General features: G+C 45.5%; 1 protein-coding gene and 1 long non-coding RNA gene across 7 annotated transcripts in view; both read right to left on the bottom strand.

The window, feature by feature from the left end:
- Nucleotides 1–25,000, bottom strand: part of pacs2 (phosphofurin acidic cluster sorting protein 2) — a 114,940-nt gene that overhangs the window by 46,435 nt on the left and 43,505 nt on the right. For all 6 annotated transcript variants that reach the window (XM_029730927.1, XM_029730929.1, XM_029730926.1 and 3 more), the window contains 3 exons: nt 12,496–12,583; nt 9,044–9,133; nt 2,024–2,149 (listed from right to left, as the gene is read on the bottom strand). In XM_029730927.1, coding sequence (XP_029586787.1) covers nt 2,024–2,149; nt 9,044–9,133; nt 12,496–12,583 — 304 coding nt within the window. The remainder of the gene's footprint in view (nt 1–2,023; nt 2,150–9,043; nt 9,134–12,495; nt 12,584–25,000) is intronic.
- On the bottom strand, nt 305–1,144 carry LOC115172998 (uncharacterized). The gene is made up of 2 exons (XR_003871529.1): nt 629–1,144; nt 305–415 (listed from the first exon to the last, which is right to left on the bottom strand). It is a non-coding gene; the product is annotated as an uncharacterized LOC115172998 (long non-coding RNA).

Here is a 25,000-nt window from a genome sequence, read left to right as displayed (position 1 = left end):
TGCCTCATTGTGTTCCTACCTCAGCCAGGGTCCTGTCTCATTGTGTTCCTACCTCAGCCAGGGTCTTGTCTCATTGTGTTCCTACCTCAGCCAGGGTCTTGTCTCATTGTGTTTTTACCTCAGCCAGGGTCTTGTCTCATTGTGTTTTTACCTCAGCCAGGGTCTTGTCTCATTGTGTTTTTACCTCAGCCAGGGTCTTGTCTCATTGTGTTTTTAACTCAGCCAGGGTCTTGTCTCATTGTGTTCCTACCTCAGCCAGGGTCCTGTCTCATTGTGTTCCTACCTCAGCCAGGGTCTTGTCTCATTGTGTTCCTACCTCAGCCAGGGTCCTGTCTCATTGTGTTCCTACCTCAGCCAGGGTCCTGTCTCATTGTGTTCCTACCTCAGCCAGGGTCTTGTCTCATTGTGTTCCTACCTCAGCCAGGGTCCTGTCTCATTGTGTTCCTACCTCAGCCAGGGTCCTGTCTCATTGTGTTCCTACCTCAGCCATGTCGATGATTCCTACCTCAGCCAGGGTCTTGTCTCATTGTGTTCTTACCTCTGCCAAGGTCCTGTCTCATTGTGTTCCTACCTCAGCCAGGGTCCTGTCTCATTGTGTTCCTACCTCAGCCATGTCGATGGTTCCTACCTCAGCCAGGGTCTTGTCTCATTGTGTTCCTACCTCAGCCAGGGTCTTGTCTCATTGTGTTCCTACCTCAGCCAGGGTCCTGTCTCATTGTGTTCCTACCTCAGCCAGGGTCCTGTCTCATTGTGTTCCTACCTCAGCCAGGGTCTTGTCTCATTGTGTTCCTACCTCAGCCAGGGTCCTGTCTCATTGTGTTCCTACCTCAGCCAGGGTCTTGTCTCATTGTGTTCCTACCTCAGCCAGGGTCTTGTCTCATTGTGTTCCTACCTCAGCCAGGGTCTTGTCTCATTGTGTTCCTACCTCAGCCAGGGTCCTGTCTCATTGTGTTCCTACCTCAGCCAAGGTCTTGTCTCATTGTGTTTTTACCTCAGCCATATCGATGGTTCCTACAGCCAGGGTCCTGTCTCATTGTGTTCCTACCTCAGCCAGGGTCCTGTCTCATTGTGTTCCTACCTCAGCCAGGGTCTTGTCTCATTGTGTTCCTACCTCAGCCAGGGTCTTGTCTCATTGTGTTTTTACCTCAGCCAGGGTCTTGTCTCATTGTGTTCCTACCTCAGCCAGGGTCTTGTCTCATTGTGTTCCTACCTCAGCCAGGGTCTTGTCTCATTGTGTTCCTACCTCAGCCAGGGTCCTGTCTCATTGTGTTCCTACCTCAGCCAGGGTCTTGTCTCATTGTGTTTTTAACTCAGCCAGGGTCTTGTCTCATTGTGTTCCTACCTCAGCCAGGGTCTTGTCTCATTGTGTTTTTACCTCAGCCATATCGATGGTTCCTACAGCCAGGGTCCTGTCTCATTGTGTTCCTACCTCAGCCAGGGTCCTGTCTCATTGTGTTCCTACCTCAGCCAGGGTCTTGTCTCATTGTGTTCCTACCTCAGCCAGGGTCTTGTCTCATTGTGTTTTTACCTCAGCCAGGGTCTTGTCTCATTGTGTTTTTACCTCAGCCAGGGTCTTGTCTCATTGTGTTTTTAACTCAGCCAGGGTCTTGTCTCATTGTGTTCCTACCTCAGCCAGGGTCCTGTCTCATTGTGTTCCTACCTCAGCCAGGGTCTTGTCTCATTGTGTTCCTACCTCAGCCAGGGTCTTGTCTCATTGTGTTCCTACCTCAGCCAGGGTCCTGTCTCATTGTGTTCCTACCTCAGCCAGGGTCTTGTCTCATTGTGTTCCTACCTCAGCCAGGGTCCTGTCTCATTGTGTTCCTACCTCAGCCAGGGTCCTGTCTCATTGTGTTCCTACCTCAGCCAGGGTCTTGTCTCATTGTGTTCCTACCTCAGCCAGGGTCCTGTCTCATTGTGTTCCTACCTCAGCCAGGGTCTTGTCTCATTGTGTTTTTACCTCAGCCAGGGTCTTGTCTCATTGTGTTTTTACCTCAGCCAGGGTCCTGTCTCATTGTGTTTTTACCTCAGCCATGTCGATGGTTCCTACAGCCAGGGTCTTGTATCCCAGGATAGTCCTGTTCTTGTATCTCTTCCTCCTCTGCAGCAGGATCTGCAGCTTGTTACCCTCTCTCTTCAGGAAGTGAGGGTACTGAGGATGGATGAAAAACAAAACAAAATAGAGAGAAGAATTAGCCAGGTATTTTCTATAAAAGTATAGAACAGTGTTCGCATTACAGGGAAAATAGGATGAGGATGAGTCAAAGGGCAGTGGGCTGGATTCAAACCCAAGCTGACTCTGACCTACAGTACCAGACACACCTACTCATTCAAGGGTTTTTCTTTATTTTTACTATTTTATACACTGTAGAATAATAGTGAAGACATCAAAACTATCAAAAAACACATATGGACACATGTAGGAACCAACAAAAAAAAGGTGTTAAACAAATACATTTTCTTTTTAGAATTGAGATTCTTCAAAGTAGCCACCCTTTGCCTTGAGAGCTTTGCACACTCTTGGCATTCTCTCAACCAGCTTCATGAGGAATACTTTTCCAACAGTCTGGAAGGAGTTCCCACATATGCTGAGCACTTGTTGGCTGCTTTTCCTTCACTCTGCGGTCCAACTCATCCTAAACCATCTCAATTGGGTTGAGGTCGGGTGATTGTGGAGGCCAGGTCATCTGATGCAGCACTCCATCACTCTCCTTCTTGGTCAAATAGCCCTTACACAGCCTGGAGGTGTATTGGGTCATTGTCCTGTTGAAAAACAAATGATAGTCCCACTAAGCGCAAACCAGATGGGATGGCGTATTGCTGCAGAATGCTGTGGTAGCCATGCTGGTTAAGGGTGCCTTGAATTCTAAATAAATCATAGACAGTGTCACCAGCAAAGCACCAACACACCTCCTCCTCCATGCTTCACGGTGGGAACCACATATGCGGAGATCATCCGTTCACCTACTCTGCGTCTCACAAAGACACGGAACCAGAAATCTAAAATTTGGACCAAAAGGACAGATTTCCACCAGTCTAATGTCCATTGCTCGTGTTTCTTGGCTCAAGCAAGTCTCTTCTTATTATTGGTGTCCTTTAGAAGTGGTTTCTCTTGAACAGTTGATGTTGAGATGTGTCTTTTACTTGAACTCCGTGAAGCATTTAATTGGTCTGCAATCTGAGGTGCAGTTAACTCTGATGAACTTATCCTCTGCAGCAGAGGTAACTCTGGGTCCTCCTTTCCTGTGGCGGTCCTCATGAGAGACAGTTTCATCATAGCACTTGATGGTTTTGCGACTGCACTTGAAGAAACTTTCAAAGTTCTTGAAATTTTCATGATTGACTGACCTTCATGTCTTAAAGTAATGATGGACTGTCGTTTCTCTTTGCATATTTGAGCTGTTCTTGCCATAATATGGACTTGGTCTTTTACCAAATAGGGCAATCTTCTGTATACTACCCCTACCTTGTCACAACACAACTGATTGGCTCAAACGCATTAAGAAGGAAAGAAATTCCACAAATTAACTTTTAACAAGGCACGCCTGTTAATTGAAATGCATTCCAGGTGACTACCTCGTGAAGCTGGTTGAGAGAATGCCACGAGTTTGCAAAGCTGTCATCAAGGTAAAGGGTGGCTACTTTGAAGAATCTAAAATATGAAAACATTTTTGATTTGTTTAACACTTGTTTGGAAACTACATGATTATATATTTTATAGTTTTGATGTCTTCACTATTATTCTACAATGTAGAAAGTAGTAAAAATAAGGAAAAACCCTTGAATGAGTAGGTGTGTCCAAACTTTTGACTGGTACTGTATATGCAGAAAAGCCAACAGACAAGTTTATCTAGAGCGTTTACCAGCAGTGAGAAGGTGAGAGCCAGGTCAGTCTGTCTGTCTAGTGTTTACCAGCAGTGAGAAGGTGAGAGCCAGGTCAGTCTGTCTAGTGTTTACCAGCAGTGAGAAGGTGAGAGCCAGGTCAGTCTGTCTAGTGTTTACCTGCAGTGAGAAGGTGAGAGCCAGGTCAGTCTGTCTGTCTAGTGTTTACCTGCAGTGAGAAGGTGAGAGCCAGGTCAGTCTGTCTAGTGTTTACCTGCAGTGAGAAGGTGAGAGCCAGGTCAGTCTGTCTAGTGTTTACCAGCAGTGAGAAGGTGAGAGCCAGGTCAGTCTGTCTGTCTAGTGTTTACCTGCAGTGAGAAGGTGAGAGCCAGGTCAGTCTGTCTGTCTAGTGTTTACCTGCAGTGAGAAGGTGAGAGCCAGGTCAGTCTGTCTGTCTAGTGTTTACCTGCAGTGAGAAGGTGAGAGCCAGGTCAGTCTGTCTAGTGTTTACCTGCAGTGAGAAGGTGAGAGCCAGGTCAGTCTGTCTAGTGTTTACCTGCAGTGAGAAGGTGAGAGCCAGGCCAGTCTGTCTAGTGTTTACCTGCAGTGAGAAGGTAAGAGCCAGGTCAGTCTGTCTGTCTAGTGTTTACCTGCAGTGAGAAGGTGAGAGCCAGGTCAGTCTGTCTGTCTAGTGTTTACCTGCAGTGAGAAGGTGAGAGCCAGGTCAGTCTGTCTGTCTAGTGTTTACCTGCAGTGAGAAGGTGAGAGCCAGGTCAGTCTGTCTGTCTAGTGTTTACCTGCAGTGAGAAGGTGAGAGCCAGGTCAGTCTGTCTAGTGTTTACCTGCAGTGAGAAGGTGAGAGCCAGGTCAGTCTGTCTAGTGTTTACCTGCAGTGAGAAGGTGAGAGCCAGGCCAGTCTGTCTAGTGTTTACCTGCAGTGAGAAGGTAAGAGCCAGGTCAGTCTGTCTGTCTAGTGTTTACCTGCAGTGAGAAGGTGAGAGCCAGGTCAGTCTGTCTGTCTAGTGTTTACCTGCAGTGAGAAGGTGAGAGCCAGGTCAGTCTGTCTGTCTAGTGTTTACATGCAGTGAGAAGGTGAGAGCCAGGTCAGTCTGTCAGTCTAGTGTTTACCAGCAGTGAGAAGGTGAGAGCCAGGTCAGTCTGTCTAGTGTTTACCTGCAGTGAGAAGGTGAGAGCCAGGTCAGTCTGTCTGTCTAGTGTTTACCTGCAGTGAGAAGGTGAGAGCCAGGTCAGTCTGTCTGTCTAGTGTTTACCTGCAGTGAGAAGGTGAGAGCCAGGTCAGTCTGTCTGTCTAGTGTTTACCTGCAGTGAGAAGGTGAGAGCCAGGTCAGTCTGTCTAGTGTTTACCTGCAGTGAGAAGGTGAGAGCCAGGTCAGTCTGTCTGTCTAGTGTTTACCTGCAGTGAGAAGGTGAGAGCCAGGTCAGTCAGTCTAGTGTTTACCTGCAGTGAGAAGGTGAGAGCCAGGTCAGTCTGTCTGCCTAGTGTTTACCTGCAGTGAGAAGGTGAGAGCCAGGTCAGTCTGTCTGTCTAGTGTTTACCTGCAGTGAGAAGGTGAGAGCCAGGTCAGTCTGTCTGTCTAGTGTTTACCTGCAGTGAGAAGGTGAGAGCCAGGTCAGTCTGTCTGTCTAGTGTTTACCTGCAGTGAGAAGGTGAGAGCCAGGTCAGTCTGTGTACCTAGTGTTTACCTGCAGTGAGAAGGTAAGAGCCAGGTCAGCCTGTCTAGTGTTTACCTGCAGTGAGAAGGTGAGAGCCAGGTCAGTCTGTCTAGTGTTTACCTGCAGTGAGAAGGTAAGAGCCAGGCCAGTCTGTCTGTCTAGTGTTTACCTGCAGTGAGAAGGTGAGAGCCAGGTCAGTCTGTCTGTCTAGTGTTTACCAGCAGTGAGAAGGTGAGAGCCAGGTCAGTCTGTCTAGTGTTTACCAGCAGTGAGAAGGTGAGAGCCAGGTCAGTCTGTTTGTCTAGTGTTTACCTGCAGTGAGAAGGTGAGAGCCAGGTCAGTCTGTCTGTCTTGTGTTTACCAGCAGTGAGAAGGTGAGAGCCAGGTCAGTCTGTCTGTCTAGTGTTTACCTGCAGTGAGAAGGTGAGAGCCAGGTCAGTCTGTCTGTCTAGTGTTTACCAGCAGTGAGAAGGTGAGAGCCAGGTCAGTCTGTCTAGTGTTTACCAGCAGTGAGAAGGTTGAGAAACAGGTCAGTCTGTCTAGTGTTTACCAGCAGTGAGAAGGTGAGAACCAGGTCTGTCTGTCTAGTGTTTTCCTGCAGTGAGAAGGTGAGAGTCAGGTCAGTCTGTCTGTCTAGTGTTTTCCTGCAGTGAGAAGGTGAGAGCCAGGTCAGTCTGTCTAGTGTTTTCCTGCAGTGAGAAGGTGAGAGCCAGGCCAGTCTGTCTAGTGTTTACCTGCAGTGAGAAGGTGAGAGCCAGGTCAGTCTGTCTAGTGTTTACCTGCAGTGAGAAGGTGAGAGCCAGGTCAGTCTGTCTGTCTAGTGTTTACCTGCAGTGAGAAGGTGAGAGCCAGGTCAGTCTGTCTGTCTAGTGTTTACCTGCAGTGAGAAGGTGAGAGCCAGGTCAGTCTGTCTGTCTAGTGTTTACCAGCAGTGAGAAGGTGAGAGCCAGGTCAGTCTGTCTGTCTAGTGTTTACCTGCAGTGAGAAGGTGAGAGCCAGGTCAGTCTGTCTAGTGTTTACCTGCAGTGAGAAGGTGAGAGCCAGGTCAGTCTGTCTAGTGTTTACCAGCAGTGAGAAGGTGAGAGCCAGGTCAGTCTGTCTAGTGTTTACCTGCAGTGAGAAGCTGAGAACCAGGTCAGTCTGTCTAGTGTTTACCTGCAGTGAGAAGGTAAGAGCCAGGTCAGTCTGTCTGTCTAGTGTTTACCAGCAGTGAGAAGGTGAGAGCCAGGTCAGTCTGTCTGTCTAGTGTTTACCTGCAGTGAGAAGGTGAGAGCCAGGTCAGTCTGTCTAGTGTTTACCTGCAGTGAGAAGGTGAGAGCCAGGTCAGTCTGTCTGTCTAGTGTTTACCTGCAGTGAGAAGGTGAGAGCCAGGTCAGTCTGTCTGTCTAGTGTTTACCAGCAGTGAGAAGGTGAGAGCCAGGTCAGTCTGTCTAGTGTTTTCCTGCAGTGAGAAGGTGAGAGCCAGGCCAGTCTGTCTAGTGTTTACCTGCAGTGAGAAGGTGAGAGCCAGGTCAGTCTGTCTAGTGTTTACCTGCAGTGAGAAGGTGAGAGCCAGGTCAGTCTGTCTGTCTAGTGTTTACCTGCAGTGAGAAGGTGAGAGCCAGGTCAGTCTGTCTGTCTAGTGTTTACCTGCAGTGAGAAGGTGAGAGCCAGGTCAGTCTGTCTAGTGTTTACCAGCAGTGAGAAGGTGAGAGCCAGGTCAGTCTGTCTAGTGTTTACCAGCAGTGAGAAGGTGAGAGCCAGGTCAGTCTGTCTAGTGTTTACCTGCAGTGAGAAGCTGAGAACCAGGTCAGTCTGTCTAGTGTTTACCTGCAGTGAGAAGGTGAGAGCCAGGTCAGTCTGTCTGTCTAGTGTTTACCTGCAGTGAGAAGGTGAGAGCCAGGTCAGTCTGTCTGTCTAGTGTTTACCTGCAGTGAGAAGGTGAGAGCCAGGTCAGTCTGTCTGTCTAGTGTTTACCAGCAGTGAGAAGGTGAGAGCCAGGTCAGTCTGTCTGTCTAGTGTTTACCAGCAGTGAGAAGGTGAGAGCCAGGTCAGTCTGTCTGTCTAGTGTTTACCAGCAGTGAGAAGGTAAGAGCCAGGTCAGTCTGTCTAGTGTTTACCAGCAGTGAGAAGGTGAGAGCCAGGTCAGTCTGTCTGTCTAGTGTTTACCTGCAGTGAGAAGGTGAGAGCCAGGTCAGTCTGTCTGTCTAGTGTTTACCAGCAGTGAGAAGGTGAGTGCCAGGTCAGTCTGTCTAGTGTTTTCCTGCAGTGAGAAGGTGAGAGCCAGGCCAGTCTGTCTAGTGTTTACCTGCAGTGAGAAGGTGAGAGCCAGGTCAGTCTGTCTAGTGTTTACCAGCAGTGAGAAGGTGAGAGCCAGGTCAGTCTGTCTAGTGTTTACCAGCAGTGAGAAGGTGAGAGCCAGGTCAGTCTGTCTAGTGTTTACCTGCAGTGAGAAGCTGAGAACCAGGTCAGTTTGTCTAGTGTTTACCTGCAGTGAGAAGGTGAGAGCCAGGTCAGTCTGTCTGTCTAGTGTTTACCTGCAGTGAGAAGGTGAGAGCCAGGTCAGTCTGTCTGTCTAGTGTTTACCTGCAGTGAGAAGGTGAGAGCCAGGTCAGTCTGTCTGTCTAGTGTTTACCAGCAGTGAGAAGGTGAGAACCAGGTCAGTCTGTCTAGTGTTTACCAGCAGTGAGAAGGTGAGAACCAGGTCTGTCTGTCTAGTGTTTTCCTGCAGTGAGAAGGTGAGAGCCAGGTCAGTCTGTCTGTCTAGTGTTTTCCTGCAGTGAGAAGGTGAGAGCCAGGTCAGTCTGTCTAGTGTTTACCTGCAGTGAGAAGGTGAGAGCCAGGTCAGTCTGTCTAGTGTTTACCTGCAGTGAGAAGGTGAGAGCCAGGTCAGTCTGTCTGTCTAGTGTTTACCTGCAGTGAGAAGGTGAGAGCCAGGTCAGTCTGTCTGTCTAGTGTTTACCTGCAGTGAGAAGGTGAGAGCCAGGTCAGTCTGTCTAGTGTTTACCTGCAGTGAGAAGCTGAGAACCAGGTCAGTCTGTCTAGTGTTTACCTGCAGTGAGAAGGTAAGAGCCAGGTCAGTCTGTCTGTCTAGTGTTTACCAGCAGTGAGAAGGTGAGAGCCAGGTCAGTCTGTCTGTCTAGTGTTTACCTGCAGTGAGAAGGTGAGAGCCAGGTCAGTCTGTCTAGTGTTTACCTGCAGTGAGAAGGTGAGAGCCAGGTCAGTCTGTCTGTCTAGTGTTTACCTGCAGTGAGAAGGTGAGAGCCAGGTCAGTCTGTCTGTCTAGTGTTTACCAGCAGTGAGAAGGTGAGAGCCAGGTCAGTCTGTCTAGTGTTTTCCTGCAGTGAGAAGGTGAGAGCCAGGCCAGTCTGTCTAGTGTTTACCTGCAGTGAGAAGGTGAGAGCCAGGTCAGTCTGTCTAGTGTTTACCTGCAGTGAGAAGGTGAGAGCCAGGTCAGTCTGTCTGTCTAGTGTTTACCTGCAGTGAGAAGGTGAGAGCCAGGTCAGTCTGTCTGTCTAGTGTTTACCTGCAGTGAGAAGGTGAGAGCCAGGTCAGTCTGTCTAGTGTTTACCTGCAGTGAGAAGGTGAGAGCCAGGTCAGTCTCCACTGAGCCAGTAGGGGGCAGCACTATCTCATGGGACCTCAGGATCCTCTTGGAACCCTTGGGAAAGGAATCACATCAGACCAGTACTCATTTCCATTATCCAGTCCCACCAGGATTTTATGCAGTCATTAGACAAATTTACAAGCCCTCGCATAAAACGCGGGAAAATTGTGATGTTTCGATGGCAGAAATCGCAAAATCTTAGAAGGACCGATTAAAAATTATTTTGTTTAGCAGACGCCGTTATCCACAGTGACTTGCGATCTGTGTATTCAACTAAAGCAGGTGTAAACAACCACGTGGTTCTTCGTAGAGCATTGATTTAGAAGTCAGTGTGATATGATTTTGACCGCGATACCATGACGGCAATAAGCAATGCTTTACAAAATAAATGAAGCAATGCTTTACAAAATAATTCAATGCTCTACAACAGTGGTCAGTCACCAACTGATCGATCGCGATCGATCTCCAAGGCAATTCATAGTCACCAAACATTTCTGTTAAAAAACTAAAAAACTACGATAAAGCATTGCATTCCTATTGTTTTGTTATTGGTCTCACGCTGTTGACGGTCTGCTCTGCAAGCCGAGTAGGCTAAGTGTTCCCATTTTGACCCATTTCATGTGTCTGAAGGCACAAAACCCTTCCTTCGCGGCGGTCCCTGACAGCAAAATCAAGTGCACTATAAGGCCTACCCCCGGCCAATCGGATGGCTCAGATGATCATGTCTGCAGTAACGTAACAGGTGGGGAAGAAAGATACAGGAAAGTTGATACGGTGAGATTTCAAAACGTTTAAAACCACGACTACAGAGAGACTGTCAACGAATACAGCAAAGAGCTGCTGTTTTTTTGAGTGAGTTTATGTTAAAATTCTCACTCAACACTGTCACTACTTTATATTCAACACTTTTATAAACCATTAAAATGTGTGTTCTTCCTATTTCCCACTCAGCTGTACTAAATGAGTAGGAAGGTGTATCCTATAGGCTTGCCTTGTTATTAGCGGCTTGGCCCTTCTTTAATATCGCTAAATATTTCACTTTCTCTTTTCATAAGAGTAACAAACATGAATTTGTCCATGTTTCGCCCATCAGCTGGAAGACGGGGTCCTTTTTTGGTCAGCGGAGGGATGTTGAGGAGCACTGATGAGACTGACCATCAGATGCCCCAACAGCCCAGTAAAATATTTGAATGTTAATGCTCACTCAGCGGTGCCTGCAGTAATACAACAACTGATCTACTTACCGGTGTGATCATACAATAAAATACAGCCTACCTCAAATGTTTATATATCTTTTTTTTTTCTTTTTTTAAATGGTTCCAAACAACAATGCACTGGCAGAGCAATTCAAGCAAAGACAATATGCGGAGATCATGTATTGGGCCTATAGCCTACTGCACAAACCTCACTGCTACACAACTGTTTTTAATAGCTTAATGTTGCATAGGATTACGGTTTTAAGTCATGTTAAAAACAAATCTGAGTGGTATTATCTCGGGATGCAATTATGCAATGCTCTACAAAGCTCTAATATTCAACCAGCAGGTACCAGCAGAGGAAGCGGGGGGGGGGGGATGATGCACGGGGAAAAAACATCAGCCAGGTTGAATAGCATTTGTCTGAGAGGATGTGTGTGACATGTATGCAGTGTACATACAGGATATACAGTACAGGGCCCTCAGAAAGTATTCAGAACCCCTGGACTTTTTCCACATTTTGTTACGTTACAGCCTTAGTCTAAAATGGATTAAATAAAATGATTTCCTCATCAATCAACACCTCATAATGACATCACAATACCTCATAATGACATCACAATACCTCATAATGACATCACAATACCTCATAATGACATCACAATACCTCATAATGACAAAGCGACAAACAGGTTTGTAGAAATGTTTGCAAATGTATATATAAAAAAAAAAACAGAAATACCTTATTGACATAAGTATTCAGACCCTTTGCTATGAGACTCCAAATTGAGCTCAGGTGAATCCTGTTTCCATTGATCATCCTTGAGATGTTTCTACAACTTGATTGAAGTCCACTTGTGATGAATTCAGAAAGGCACACACCTGTCTATATAAGGTCCCACAGTTGACAGTGAATGTCAGACCAAAAACCAAGGGCGAAGGAATTGTCCGTAGAGCTCAGAGACAGGATTGTGTCGAGGTACAGATCTGGGGAAGGGTACCAAAAAATGGCTGCAGCATTGAAGGTCCCCAAGAACAGTGGCCTCGATCATTCTTAAATGGAAGAAGTTTGGAACCACCAAGACTCTTCCTAGAGCTGGCCGCCCAGTCAAACTGAGCAATCGGGGGAGAAGGGCCTTGCTCAGGGAGGTGACCAAGAACCCCATGGTCACTCGGACAGAGCTCCAGAGTTCCCTCTGTGGAGATGGGAGAACCTTCCAGAAGAACAACCATCTCTGCAGCACTCTACCAATCAGGCCTTTATGGTAGAGTGGCCAGATGGAAGCCACTCCTCAGTAAAAGGCACATGACAGTCTGCTTGGAGTTTGCCAAAAGGCACCTTAAGGACTCTCAGACCATGAGAAAGAAGATTCTCTGGTCTGATGAAACCAAGATTGAACTCTTTGGCCTGAATGCCAAGCGTCACATCTGGAGGAAACCTGGCATCATCCCTACGGTGAAGCATGGTGGTGGCAGCATCATGCTGTGGGGGGCTGTTTTTCAGCGGCAGGGACTGGGAGACTAGTCAGGATCGAAGGAAAGATGAAAGGAACAAAGTACAGAGAGATCCTTGATAAAAACCTGCTCCAAAGCGCTCAGAACCTCAGATTGGGGTGAAGGTTCACATTCCAACGACCCTAAGCACACAGCCAAGACAACGCATGAGTGGCTTCGGGACAAGAGATCAAACCTCTCTGGAGAGACCTGAAAATAGCTGTGCAGGGACGCTCCCCATCCAACCTGCCAGAGCTTGAGAGGATCTGCAGAGAAGAAAGGGAGAAACTCCCCAAATACAGGTGTGCCAAGCTTGTAGCGTCATACCCAAGAAAACTCAAGGCTGTAATCGCTGCCAAAGGTGCTTCAACAAAGTACTGAGTAAAGGGTCTGAATACTTATGTAAATGTCATATTTCTGTTTATTTACTTTTTTGAAAACATTTCCAAAAACCTGTTTTTGCTTTGTCATTATAGGGTATTGTGTATAGATTGATGCGGAGAAAAAAACGATTTAATCCATTTTAGAATAAGGCTATAAAACATAACAAAATATGGGAAAAGTCAAGGGGTCTGAATACTTTCTGAATGCGCTGTATGTGTAAGCTGTGTGTGAATGCATCATTTAGATTGTGTGTACAGTATGTGTAGATATCGCATTCGGGTGTGTTCCTGTCGTCCCTCCAGCCATGTGAGGTGTTTCTGAAGGGGAACGTGATGGTCATACCTGGATCTTGACCGCGATGACCACAGAGATGAGCTCCTTATCCAACTCCCTCAGGACCACCAGCCTCTTCAGAGTCAGACTGCACAACCTGCACATAGAAGATAAGAGAAGAATTACAACTGGTCTAATGCACACACAGAACCCCACAAAAGACAGGCAGACAGACCGGCAGGCAGACCGGCAGGCAGGCAGGCAGGCAGGCAGGCAGGCAGGCAGGCAGACAGACAGGCAGACACTTAAAGAACAACACTGCTAGAACTACCTTTATAATATTACAATGTTTGAGTAAACAGATAATTCACAGTCAAAACACATCTTTGTAAACCTCACAGTCAAAACACATCCTTGTAAGCCTCACAGTCAAAACACATCCCTGTAAGCCTCACAGTCAAAACACATCCCTGTAAACGTCACAGTCAAAACACATCCTTGTAAACCTCACAGTCAAAACACATCCTTGTAAACCTCACAGTCAAAACACATCCTTGTAAACCTCACAGTCAAAACACATCCTTGTAAACCTCAGTCAAAACACATCCTTGTAAACCTCAGTAAAAACACATCCATGTAAGCCTCACAGTCAAAACACATCCCTGTAAGCCTCACAGTCAAAACAAATCCCTGTAAGCCTCAGTCAAAACACATCCCTGTAAGCCTCACAGTCAAAACACATCCTTGTAAACCTCACAGTCAAAACACATCCTTGTAAGCCTCACAGTCAAAACAAATCCCTGTAAACCTCACTGTCAAAACACATCCCTGTAAACCTCACTGTCAAAACACATCCCTGTAAACCTCACTGTCAAAACAAATCCCTGTAAACCTCACTGTCAAAACACATCCCTGTAAACCTCACAGTCAAAACACATCCCTGTAAACCTCACTGTCAAAACACATCCCTGTAAACCTCACAGTCAAAACACATCCCTGTAAACCTCACAGTCAAAACACATCCCTGTAAACCTCACAGTCAAAACACATCCCTGTAAACCTCACTGTCAAAACACATCCTTGTAAACATCACTGTCAAAACACATCCTTGTAAGCCTCACAGTCAAAACACATCCTTGTAAACCTCACAGTCAAAACACATCCTTGTAAACCGCCCATAAACATAGAAACCCAAACCTTCATCAAGTCTATTAGTCTGTAAGTAATGGTGAAAGCTGTCTAAATAATGGAAAGTTATCATGTTGGGTAAGGGGATGATTGACAGTCAAACCCTGTAAACCTGTGTAACCCATCATGCCGTCATCAACTGTGTTTACACCAATAACCCAGAAGACATGAATCAGAGGATGTCATCCCAACCCACAAGTCTTCTGATAGTGATCATTTCATGGAAAAGGCTAAGTAGTCCAGTGTTATCTCAACTCTCTACTTAACAAGACTCTGACTCGTGAACATTTTTGAATCCGACTTATTGCATGAATTCACTGTGATAGGCTAACTCTCCAATTTCCATCCAAAAGCCACAGCTCTTAAATGGAAAAACAAATATTTTGATCGATTAAAAAAAAAAAGAAACTGAGTTGTCTAAAGATATGCTAGAGAAGAGATGCCAGACTGATCTTTCTGAGAGAGAAAAAAAGAAATTGGCTAAAGTACACAGATCTTGTTCAAAAAGCTGGACTTGTTAGTGTTGTTTGATGCTAACTAAGGGTGTCTGAGGTAAAGACTAAATCCTCTTTCACTTCCTCTGTCTAGTTGTGGCTAGAGAAGGAGAAGAGGGTAAGCTGCCAACATCTCAGACTGAGCTGACTAATACCTTTTTGTCCCAAATGGCACCCTATTCCACAATAGGGCTTTTGTTAAAAAAAATAAAAAAAATAGTGCACTATATAGTGAATATGATGCCATTTGGGACACACACTAAAAGGGGATAAAGGGGAAGTGGGCGGCAGGCAGTCCTCTTTACGAGAGCTGAATTGTTATAACTGGAGGGGGATTTAATAAGGCCCTCAACTGTGTTTGGACTCACTTTTCCTGGGAAAATAAACAATACATTATTATTCCTTCTATGTGAGAACTGTTCCGTTTAGCTTTTCACTACATCTTCGTTCCAATACGAGAAGTTAGCTGCTTGGGGAAAAAACCTGGCTGCTAGGGTGGAAAAATTCCAGTAACTTTCCCCAAATTACCAGGTTAAGAGAAATACAGTCTGTATGCGTCATCATTCCAATCCTTGCCACTCTTGTCGTGTTTCGCAATGAAATGGAGTACAAGGAGCGCACTTTGAGAGTTAAGTGTTAGCCAGGTTTGGAGGCATGTAACATGTTATTAACAGGCTGTAACACTGAGGACATGCTGCCTGGTTGTAGGTTGTAACACTGAGGGCATGGTGCCTGGTTGTAACACTGAGGACATGGTGCCTGGTTGTAGGTTGTAACACTGAGGGCATGGTGCCTGGTTGTAACACTGAGGACATGGTGCCTGGTTATAGGTTGTAACACTGAGGGCATGGTGCCTGGTTGTAGGTTGTAACACTGAGGGCATGGTGCCTGGTTTTAGGTTGTAACACTGAGGGCATGGTGCCTGGTTGTAGGCTGTAACACTGAGGACATGGTGCCTGGTTGTAACACTGAGGGCATGGTGCCTGGTTGTAACACTGAGGGCATGGTGCCTGGTTGTAACACTGAGGAAATGGTGCCTGGTTGTAACACTGAGGGCATGGTGCCTGGTTGTAGGCTGTAACACTGAGGGCATGGTGCCTGGTTGTAACACTGAGGGCATGGTGCCTGGTTGTAGGCTGTAACACTGAGGGCATGGTGCCTGGTTGTAGGCTGAAACACTGAGGGCATGGTGCCTGGTTGTAGGCTGAAACACTGAGGACATGGTGCCTGGTTGTAGGTTGTAACACTGAGGGCATGGTGCCTGGTTGTAGGTTGTAACACTGAGGACATGGTGCCTGGTTGTAACACTGAGGACATGGTGCCTGGTTGTAGGCTGTAACACTGAGGGCATGGTGCCTGGTTGTAGGCTGAAACACTGAGGACATGGTGCCTGGTTGTAGGCTGTAACACTGAGGGCATGGTGCCTGGTTGTAGGCTGTAACACTGAGGGCATGGTGCCTGGTTGTAGGCTGTAACACCGAGGACATGGTGCCTGGTTGTAGGCTGTAACACTGAGGACATGGTGCCTGGTTGTAGGCTGTAACACTGAGGACATGGTGCCTGGTTGTAGGCTGTAACACCGAGGACATGGTGCCTGGTTGTAGGCTGTAACACTGAGGGCATGGTGCCTGGTTGTAGGCTGTAACACCGAGGACATGGTGCCTGGTTGTAGGCTGTAACACTGAGGGCATGGTGCCTGGTTGTAACACTGAGGACATGGTGCCTGGTTGTAGGTTGTAACACTGAGGGCATGGTGCCTGGTTGTAGGTTGTAACACTGAGGGCATGGTGCCTGGTTTTAGGCTGTAACACTGAGGGCATGGTGACTGGTTGTAGGCTGTAACACTGAGGGCATGGTGCCTGGTTGTAGGCTGTAACACTGAGGGCATGGTGCCTGGTTGTAGGTTGTAACACTGAGGGCATGGTGCCTGGTTGTAACACTGAGGACATGGTGCCTGGTTGTAGGTTGTAACACTGAGGACATAGTGCCTGGTTGTAACACTGAGGACATGGTGCCTGGTTGTAGGTTGTAACACTGAGGGCATGGTGCCTGGTTGTAACACAGAGGGCATGGTGCCTGGTTGTAACACTGAGGGCATGGTGCCTGGTTGTAGGCTGTAACACTGAGGACATGGTGCCTGGTTGTAGGCTGTAACACTGAGGGCATGGTGCCTGGTTGTAACACTGAGGGCATGGTGCCTGGTTGTAACACTGAGGACATGGTGCCTGGTTGTAGGTTGTAACACTGAGGGCATGGTGCCTGGTTGTAGGTTGTAACACTGAGGGCATGGTGCCTGGTTGTAACACTGAGGGCATGGTGCCTGGTTGTAGGCTGTAACACTGAGGGCATGGTACCTGGTTTTAGGTTGTAGCCTAAACAGCTGCCTGCCATGTAATAATAATAATAATAATAATTTGGGGATTGTTTATATTTGTCCTGTTACACACAAGTGCGTAATGAAAATGTTTCTTGCATATCCCCCTGAGACACCCGCAGGGAGTGGGGTCATGGCCAGGGTCGCCATTGTACAGCGCCCCTGAAGCAATTAGGGTTAAGTGCCTTGCTCAAGGGCACAGTTACAGATTGTCTTTTTTTTACGCTTTGTCGGCTCCGGTATTTGAACCCGTAACCTTTCGGGTTACCGCCCCAAGCGTTTTCCTTCAAGTCAACATTACCAGTTTATAAATATAAATAAGAATAGGCTAGCAGTTTTATGCCACAGACCCCACGTCAACATCACCACTATGTTGTTTTTGGTCTTCCCTGTGGCTCAGTTGGTAGAGCATGGTGTTTGCAACGCCAGCATGGCGTGTGCAACGCCAGGGTTGTGGGTTCGATTCCCATGGGGGCCCAGTACAAAAAAAAAAAAAAAATGCATGAAATGAAATGTATGCATTCACTACTGTAAGTCGCTCTGGATAAGAGCGTCTGCTAAATGACTAAAATGTAAATGTAAATGTAATTATTCAACCATGTGCTATGCTTTTACTTAGCTCCATTCAATTTCTTTTTTATCCTGAAAAACTCCACAGTCCTTAACGATTACAAGCATACTCATAACATGATGCAGCCACCACTATGCTTGAAAATATAGGAGTGGTACTCAATAATGTGTTGTATTGGACAGCAATTAATCTCTGTAGCTGTTTTAAAAAGTCACCATTGGCCTCAACAATGAATGTTTTGGAATATTTGGATTCTGTACAGACTTCCTTCTTTTCACTCAGTCAATTAGGTTAGTATGGTGGAGTAACTACAATGTTGTTGAAGTCACCATTGGCCTTATGGTGAAATCCCAGAGAAGTTTCCTTCCTCCACGGCAACTGAGTTAGGAAGGATTCCTGTATCTTTGTAGTGACTGGGTGTATTGATACACCATCCAAAGCGTAATTAATAACTTCACCATTCTCAAAGGGATATTCAATGTCTGCTTTTAAAAATGTACCCATCTACCAATAGTTGCCCTTCTTTGCGAGGCATTGGAAAACCTCCCTGGTCTTTGTGGTTGAATCTGTGTTCGAAATTCACTGCTCGACTGAGGGACCTTACAGATTATCGAATGTGTGGGGTATAGAGATGAGGTAGTCATTCAAATATCATATTAAACACTATTGTTTACAGTAAAACAGCATTGTATCTGGTCTAACACCATATTTTACCAAACTCTTCTAAGGGTGGGTAACAGGCTGATTGGTCGACTATTTGAGTCAGTAAAGGGGGCTTTACTACTCGTAGGTAGCGGGATGGCTTTTGCTTCCCTCCAGGCCAGAGGGCACACACTTTCTAGCAGGCTTAAATTGAAGATAATGGCCAATAGGAATGGCAATATCGTCCGCTATTATCCTCAGTAATTTCCCATCCAATTTGTCAGACCCCGGTGGCTTGTCATTGTTGATTGACAACAATAATGTTTTCACCTCTTCCACACTCACTTACAACGCTTGTCTTTCATCATTTGGTCTGTCTTACTTGGATGTGTAGTGTCAGCGTTTGTTGCTGGCATGTCATGCCTAAATTTGCTAATCTTGCCAGTGAAGAAATCATTAAAGTAGTTGGTAATATCAGTGGGTTTTGTGATGAATGAGCCATCCGATTCAATGAATGATGGAGCTGAGTTTCCCTTCTTTCCCCAAATTGTCATTAATCATTTTTTGTGTCTTTTATCTTTGTTTCATAGTGTAGTTTCTTCTTTTTATTCAGTTTAGTCACATGATTTCTCCGTTTGCGGTACGTTTTGCCATTCGGTTGTGCAGCCAGACTTATTTTCCATTTCCTTTTGCCTCGTCCCTCTCAACCATATATCTTTTTTAATTCCTCATCAATCCACGGGGATTTAACAGTTTTAACAGTCATTTTCTTAATGGGTTCATGCTTATTAGTAACTGGGATAAGCAATTTCATAAATGTGTCAAGTGCAGCGTCTGTTTGCTCCTCATTACACACCACGGACCAACAAATATTATTTACATCATCAACATATGAATCACAACAAAACTTCTTGTATGACCTCTTATACACTATATTAGGCCCAGCCTTTGGAACTTTGGTTTTTCTAGATATGGCTACTATATTGTGATCACTTCATCCGATTAATCTGGATACTGCTTACAAGCACATCTGCAGCATTAGTAAAAAATGTGATTAATACATGTTGATTTAATTCCTGTGCTGTTTGTAACTATCCTGGTAGGTTGACTGATTCATCTTGCAGGAACTGGTTATAGTTTGAAGGTTTTTCTTTAGTGGGCAGCTTGATGAAAGCCAGTCAATATTTAAATCACCCAGTTAATGACAGCATCAATGAACCACGTTAATGACAGCATCAATGAACCACGTTAATGTATCAGCATCAATGAACCACGTTAATGACAGCATCAATGAACCACGTTAATGACAGCATCAATGAACCACGTTAATGACAGCATCAATGAACCACGTTAATGTATCAGCATCAATGAACCACGTTAATGACAGCATCAATGAACCACGTTAATGACAGCATCAATGAACCACGTTAATGACAGCATCAGTGAACCACGTTAATGTATCAGTATCAATGAACCACGTTAATGACAGCATCAATGAACCACGTTAATGTATCAGCATCAATGAACCACGTTAATGTATCAGCATCAATGAACCACGTTAATGTATCAGCATCAATGAACCACGTTAATGACAGCATCAATGAACCACGTTAATGACAGCATCAATGTTACGTATATAGTACACTAAATGTTACATATATAGTACAAATGTTAAGTATATAGTACACTAAATGTTACGTATTTAGTACACTAAATGTTACGTATATAGTACACTAAATGTTACATATATAGTACACTAAATGTTTCGTATATAGTACACTAAATGTTACGTATATAGTACACTAAATGTTACGTATATAGTACACTAAATGTTACGCATGTAGTACACTAAATGTTACGTATATAGTACACAAAATGTTACGTATTTAGTACACTAAATGTTACGCATGTAGTACACTGCATTTCTGAGAGCTCTATACAAAACAAACTGTCCTACAGCTAGACCCAGGATTCATACAGGGTTCCAGTTCCGTGTCTTATTTAACTGATTAATCTATGATATAAGGACAACTTACACTGCCATAAATGCAAGGACAGAAAAGTAATGTTTTATGTCACATGATTTTGGACAAATCCGTCAAGGCACCAACCATGACAAAGGGTTAATGAAACAGGTTTTAAATCAACTGGTGAATACAGTGTATTCGGAAAGTATTCAGACCCCTTTACTTTTCCCACATTTTGTTACGTTACAGCCTTATTCTAAAATTGATTCAATTATTTTTTCCCCCTCATCAATGTACAGTTGAAGTCGGAAGTTTACATACACCTTAGCAAAAATACATTTCAACTCAGTTTTTCACAATTCCTGACATTTAATCCTAGTAAAAATTCCCTGTCTTAGGTCAGTTAGGATCTCCACTTTATTTTAAGAATGTGAAATGTCAGAATAATAGTAGAGAGAATGATTTATTTCAGCTTTTATTTCTTTCATCACATTCCCAGTGGGTCAGAAGTTTACATACACTCAATTAGTATTTGGTAGCATTGCCTTTAAAATGTTTAACTTGGGGCAAACGTTTCAGGTAGCCTTCCACAAGCTTCCCACAATAAGTTGGGTGAATTTTGGCCCATTCCTCCCGACAGAGCTGGTGTAACTGAGTCAGGTTTGTAGGCCTCCTTGCTCGCACACACTTTTTCAGTTCTGCCCACACATTTTCTATAGGATTGAGGTCAGGGCTTTGTGATGGCCACTCCAATACCTTGACTTTGTTGTCCTTAAGCCATTTTGCCACAACTTTGAAAGTATCCTTGGGGTCATTGTCCATTTGGAAGACTCATTTCCGACCAAGCTTTAACTTCCTGACTGATGTCTTGAGATATTGCTTCAATATATCCACATAATTCTCCTGCCTCATGAGGCCATCTATTTTGTGAAGTGCACCAGTCCCTCCTGCAGCAAAGCACCCCCACAACATGATGCTGCCACCCCCGTGCTTCACAGTTGGGATGGTATTCTTCGGCTTGCAAGCCTCCCCCTTTTTCCTCCAAACATAACGATGGTCATTATGGCCAAACAGTTCTATTTTTGTTTAATCAGACCAGAGGACATTTCTCCCAAAAGTACGATCTTTGTCCCCATGTGTTGCAAACCGTAGTCTGGGTTTTTTTATGGTGGTTTTGGAGCAGTGGCTTCTTCCTTGCTGAGCGGCCTCTCAGGTTATGTCGATATAGGACTCGTTTTACTGTGGATATAGATACTTTTGTACCTGTTTCCTCCAGCATCTTCACAAGGTCCTTTGCTGTTGTTCTGGGATTGATTTGCACCTTTTGCACCAAAGTACGTTCATCTCTAGGAGACAGAACTCGTCTCCTTCCTGAGCGGTATGATGGCTCCGTGGTCCCATGGTGTTAATACTTGCATACTATTGTTTGTACAGATGAACGTGGTACCTTCAGGCGTTTGGAAATTGCTCGCAAGGATGAACCAGACTTGTGGAGGTCTACAATTTCTTTCTGAGGTCTTGGCTGATTTATTTTGATTTTCCCATGATGTCAAGCAAAGTGGCACTGAGTTTGAAGGTAGGACTTGAAATACATCCACAGGTACACCTCCAATTGACTCGAATGATGTCAATTAGCCTATCAGTAGCTTCTAAAGCCATGACATCATTTTCTGGAATTTTCCAAGCTGTTTAAAGGCACAGTCAACTTAGTGTATGTAAACCTCTGACCCACTGGAATTGTGATACAGTGAATTATAAGTGAAATAATTTGTCTGTTAACAATTGTTGGAAAAATTACTTGTGTCATGCACAAAGTAGATGTCCTAACCGACATGCCAAAACTATAGTTTGTTAACAAGAAATTTGTGGAGTGGTTGAAAAATTAGTTTTAATTATTCCAACCTAAGTGTATGTAAACTTCCGACTTCAACTGTACACGTAATACCCCACAATGACAAAGCAAAAACAGGTTTTTAAATTTTTTTTGCATATTTATTAAAAAACAAAAAACTGAAATACCTTATATACATAAGCATTTGCTATGAGACTCAAAATTGAGCTCAGGTGAATCCCGTTTCCATTGATCATCCTTGAGATATTTGTACAACTGAATTGGAGTCCACCTGTGGTAAATTCAATTGATTGGACATGATTTGGAAAGGCACACGCCTGTCTATATAAGGTCCCACAGTTGACAGTGCATGTCAGAGCAAAAACCAAGCCATGAGGTCAAAGGAATTGTCTGTAGAGCTCTGAGACAGGATTGTGTCAAGGCACAGATCTGGGGAAGGGTACCAAAAAATGTCTGCAGCATTGAAGGTCCCCAAGAACACCGTGGCCTACATCATTCTTAAATGGAAGACGTTTGGAACCACCAAGACTTCCTAGAGCTGGCCGCCCGGCCAAACTGAGCAATCGGGGGAAAAGGGCCTTGGTCAGGGATGTGACCAAGAACCCAATGGTCACTAATGACAGAGCTCCAGAGGTCCACTGTGGAGATGGGAGAACCTTCCAGAAGGACAACCATCTCTGCAGCACTCCACCAATCAGGCCTTTATGGTAGAGTGGCCAGATGGAAGCCACTCCTCAGTAAAAGGCACATGACAGCCCACTTAGAGTTTGCCAAAAGGTACCTAAAGGACTCTCAGACCATGAGAAACAAGATTCTCAAAAAGCAAAGTACAGAGAGATCCTTGATGAAAACCTGCTCCAGAGCGCTTAGAACCTCAGACTAGGATAAAGGTTCACCTTCCAACAGGACAACAACCCCAAACACCCAGCCAAGACAACACAGGGGTGGCTTCGGGACAAGTCTCTGAATGTCCTTGAGTGGCCCAGCCAGAGCACGGACTTGAACCCGATCAAACATCTCTGGAGAGACCTGAAAATAGCTGTGCAGCGATGCTCCCCATCCAACCTGCCAGAGCTTGAGAGGATCTGCAGAGAAGAAAGTGGAGACACTTCCTAAATACAGGTGTGCCAAGCTTGTAGCGTCATACCCAAGAAGACTCGAGGCTGTAAACGCTGCTAAAAACCAGCCATATCGCGGACACCGACAACTTGCTCCCGGACAAGCTAAACACCTTCGCCCGCTTTGAGGATAACACAGTGCCACCAACGCGGTCCGCTCCCAAGGACTGTGGGCTCTCGTTCTTCGTGGCCGACGTGAATAAGACATTGTAACGTGTTAACCCTCACAAGGCAGACGGCATCCCTAGCCGCATCCTCAGAGCATGCGCAGACCAGCTGGCTGTTTACGGACATATTCAATCTCTCCCTATCCCAGTCTGTTGTCCCCACTTGCTTCAAGATGTCCACCATTGTTTTTTTATTTATTTAACCTTTAACTTTACAATGACGCCCTACACCGGCCAAACCCGGACGACTCTGGGCCAATTGTGCGCCGCCCTACGGGACTCCCAATCACAGCCGGTTGTGATACAGCCTGGATTCGAACCAAGGGTGTCTGTAGTGATGCCTCTAGCACTGAGATGCAGTGACTTAGACCACTGTGCCACTCATGCGCCCCAAGAAAGCAAAGGCAACTGAACTAAATGACTATCGCCCCTGTCCTCATGAAGTACTTTGAGGATCATATCACCTCTACCTTACCTGACACCCTAGACCCACTTCAATTTGATTACCGCCCCAATAGATCCACAGAAGATGCCATCGCACTGCACACTGCCCTATTCCATCTGTACAAGAGGAATACATATGTAAGAATGATGTTCATTGACTATAGCTCAGCCTTCAACACCATAGTACCCTCCAAGCTCATCATCAAGCTCGGGGCTCTGGGTCTGAACCCCGCCGTGTGCAACTGGGTCCTGGACTTCCTGATGGGCCGCCCCCAGGTGGTGAAGGTAGGGAACAACACCTCCACTTCGCTGATCCTCAACACAGAGGCCCCACAATGGTGCGTTCTCAGCCCCATCCTGTACTCCCTGTTCCCCCACGACTGCGTGGCCATGCACGCCTACAACACAATCATCAAGTTTGCAGACGACACAACAGTTGTAGGCCTGATTCCCAACAATGATGAGACGGCCTACAGGGAGGAGGTGAGGGTCCTGCCGGAGTGGTGCCAGGAAAACAACCTCTCCCTCAACATCAACAAAACAAAGGAGCTGATCGTGGACTTCAGCCCGTCCCCATCCACAACAGGACCGTAGTGGAGAAAGGTTCAAGTTCCATGGTGTACACATCCCCGACAATCTGAAATGGTCCCCCCACACAGACAATGTGGTGAAGAAGGCGTAACAGAGCCCTCTTCAACCTCAGGAGGCAGAAGAAATGTGGCTTGGCCCCTAAGACCCTCACAAACTTATACAGATGCACAATCAAGAGCATCCTGTCGGGCTGTATCACCGACTGGTATGGCAACTGCACCGCTCGCAACCGCAGGGCTCTCCAGAGGGTGGTGCGGTCTGCCCAACGCATCACCCGGGGCAAACTACCTGCCCTCCAAGACACCTACAGCACCCGATGTCACAGGAAGGCCAACAAGATCATCAAGGACATCAACCACCCGAGCCACTGTCTGTTCACCCCGCTATCATCCAGAAGGCGAGGTCAGTACAGGTGCATCAAAGCTGGGACCGAGAGACTGAAAAACAACTTCTATCTCAAGGCCATCAGACTGTTAAACAGCCATCACTAGCCGGCTACCACCCGGTTACTCAACCCTGCACCTTAGAGGCTGCTGCTCTATATACATAGACATGGAATCACTGGTCACTTTAATAATGTTTACATACTGCTTTACTAATTTCATAGGTATATACTGTATTATTTTCGTCTGTATTCTAATCAATGCCTCTCTGATATTGCTGGTCCTAATATTTATATATTTCTTAATTCCATTCTTTTACTTTTAGATTTGTGTCTATTGTTGTGAATTGTTAGATACTACTGAATTGTTGGAGCTAGGAACACAAGCATTTCACTACAGCCGCAATAACATCTGCTAAATATGTGTATGGACCAATAACATCTGATGAATATGTGTATGTGACCAATAACATCTGCTAAATATGTGTATGGACCAATAACATCTGCTGAATATGTGTATGGACCAATAACATCTGCTAAATATGTGTATGTGGCCAATAACATCTGCTGAATATGTGTATGGACCAATAACATCTGCTGAATATGTGTATGGACCAATAAAATGTGATTTGATTTAAAACATATCCAGAATTTATTAGTTTGACTCGCCAAATAAAAACAATAAAAAGCAATAGAATTTATATTGGCAAAAACTACTGCTCCAGAAAACCATTATGAGTAGTGGGAGAGATCCAGAGAGCTGTGTGCTAAGGGGGGGGGGGGG

The sequence above is a fragment of the Salmo trutta genome, chromosome 33 (genome assembly GCF_901001165.1).
Source record: "Salmo trutta chromosome 33, fSalTru1.1, whole genome shotgun sequence".
Lineage (NCBI taxonomy): Eukaryota > Metazoa > Chordata > Actinopteri > Salmoniformes > Salmonidae > Salmo > Salmo trutta.
Note: the sequence above shows the minus strand (reverse complement) of the source record. Positions and strands in the feature narration are given on the sequence as shown.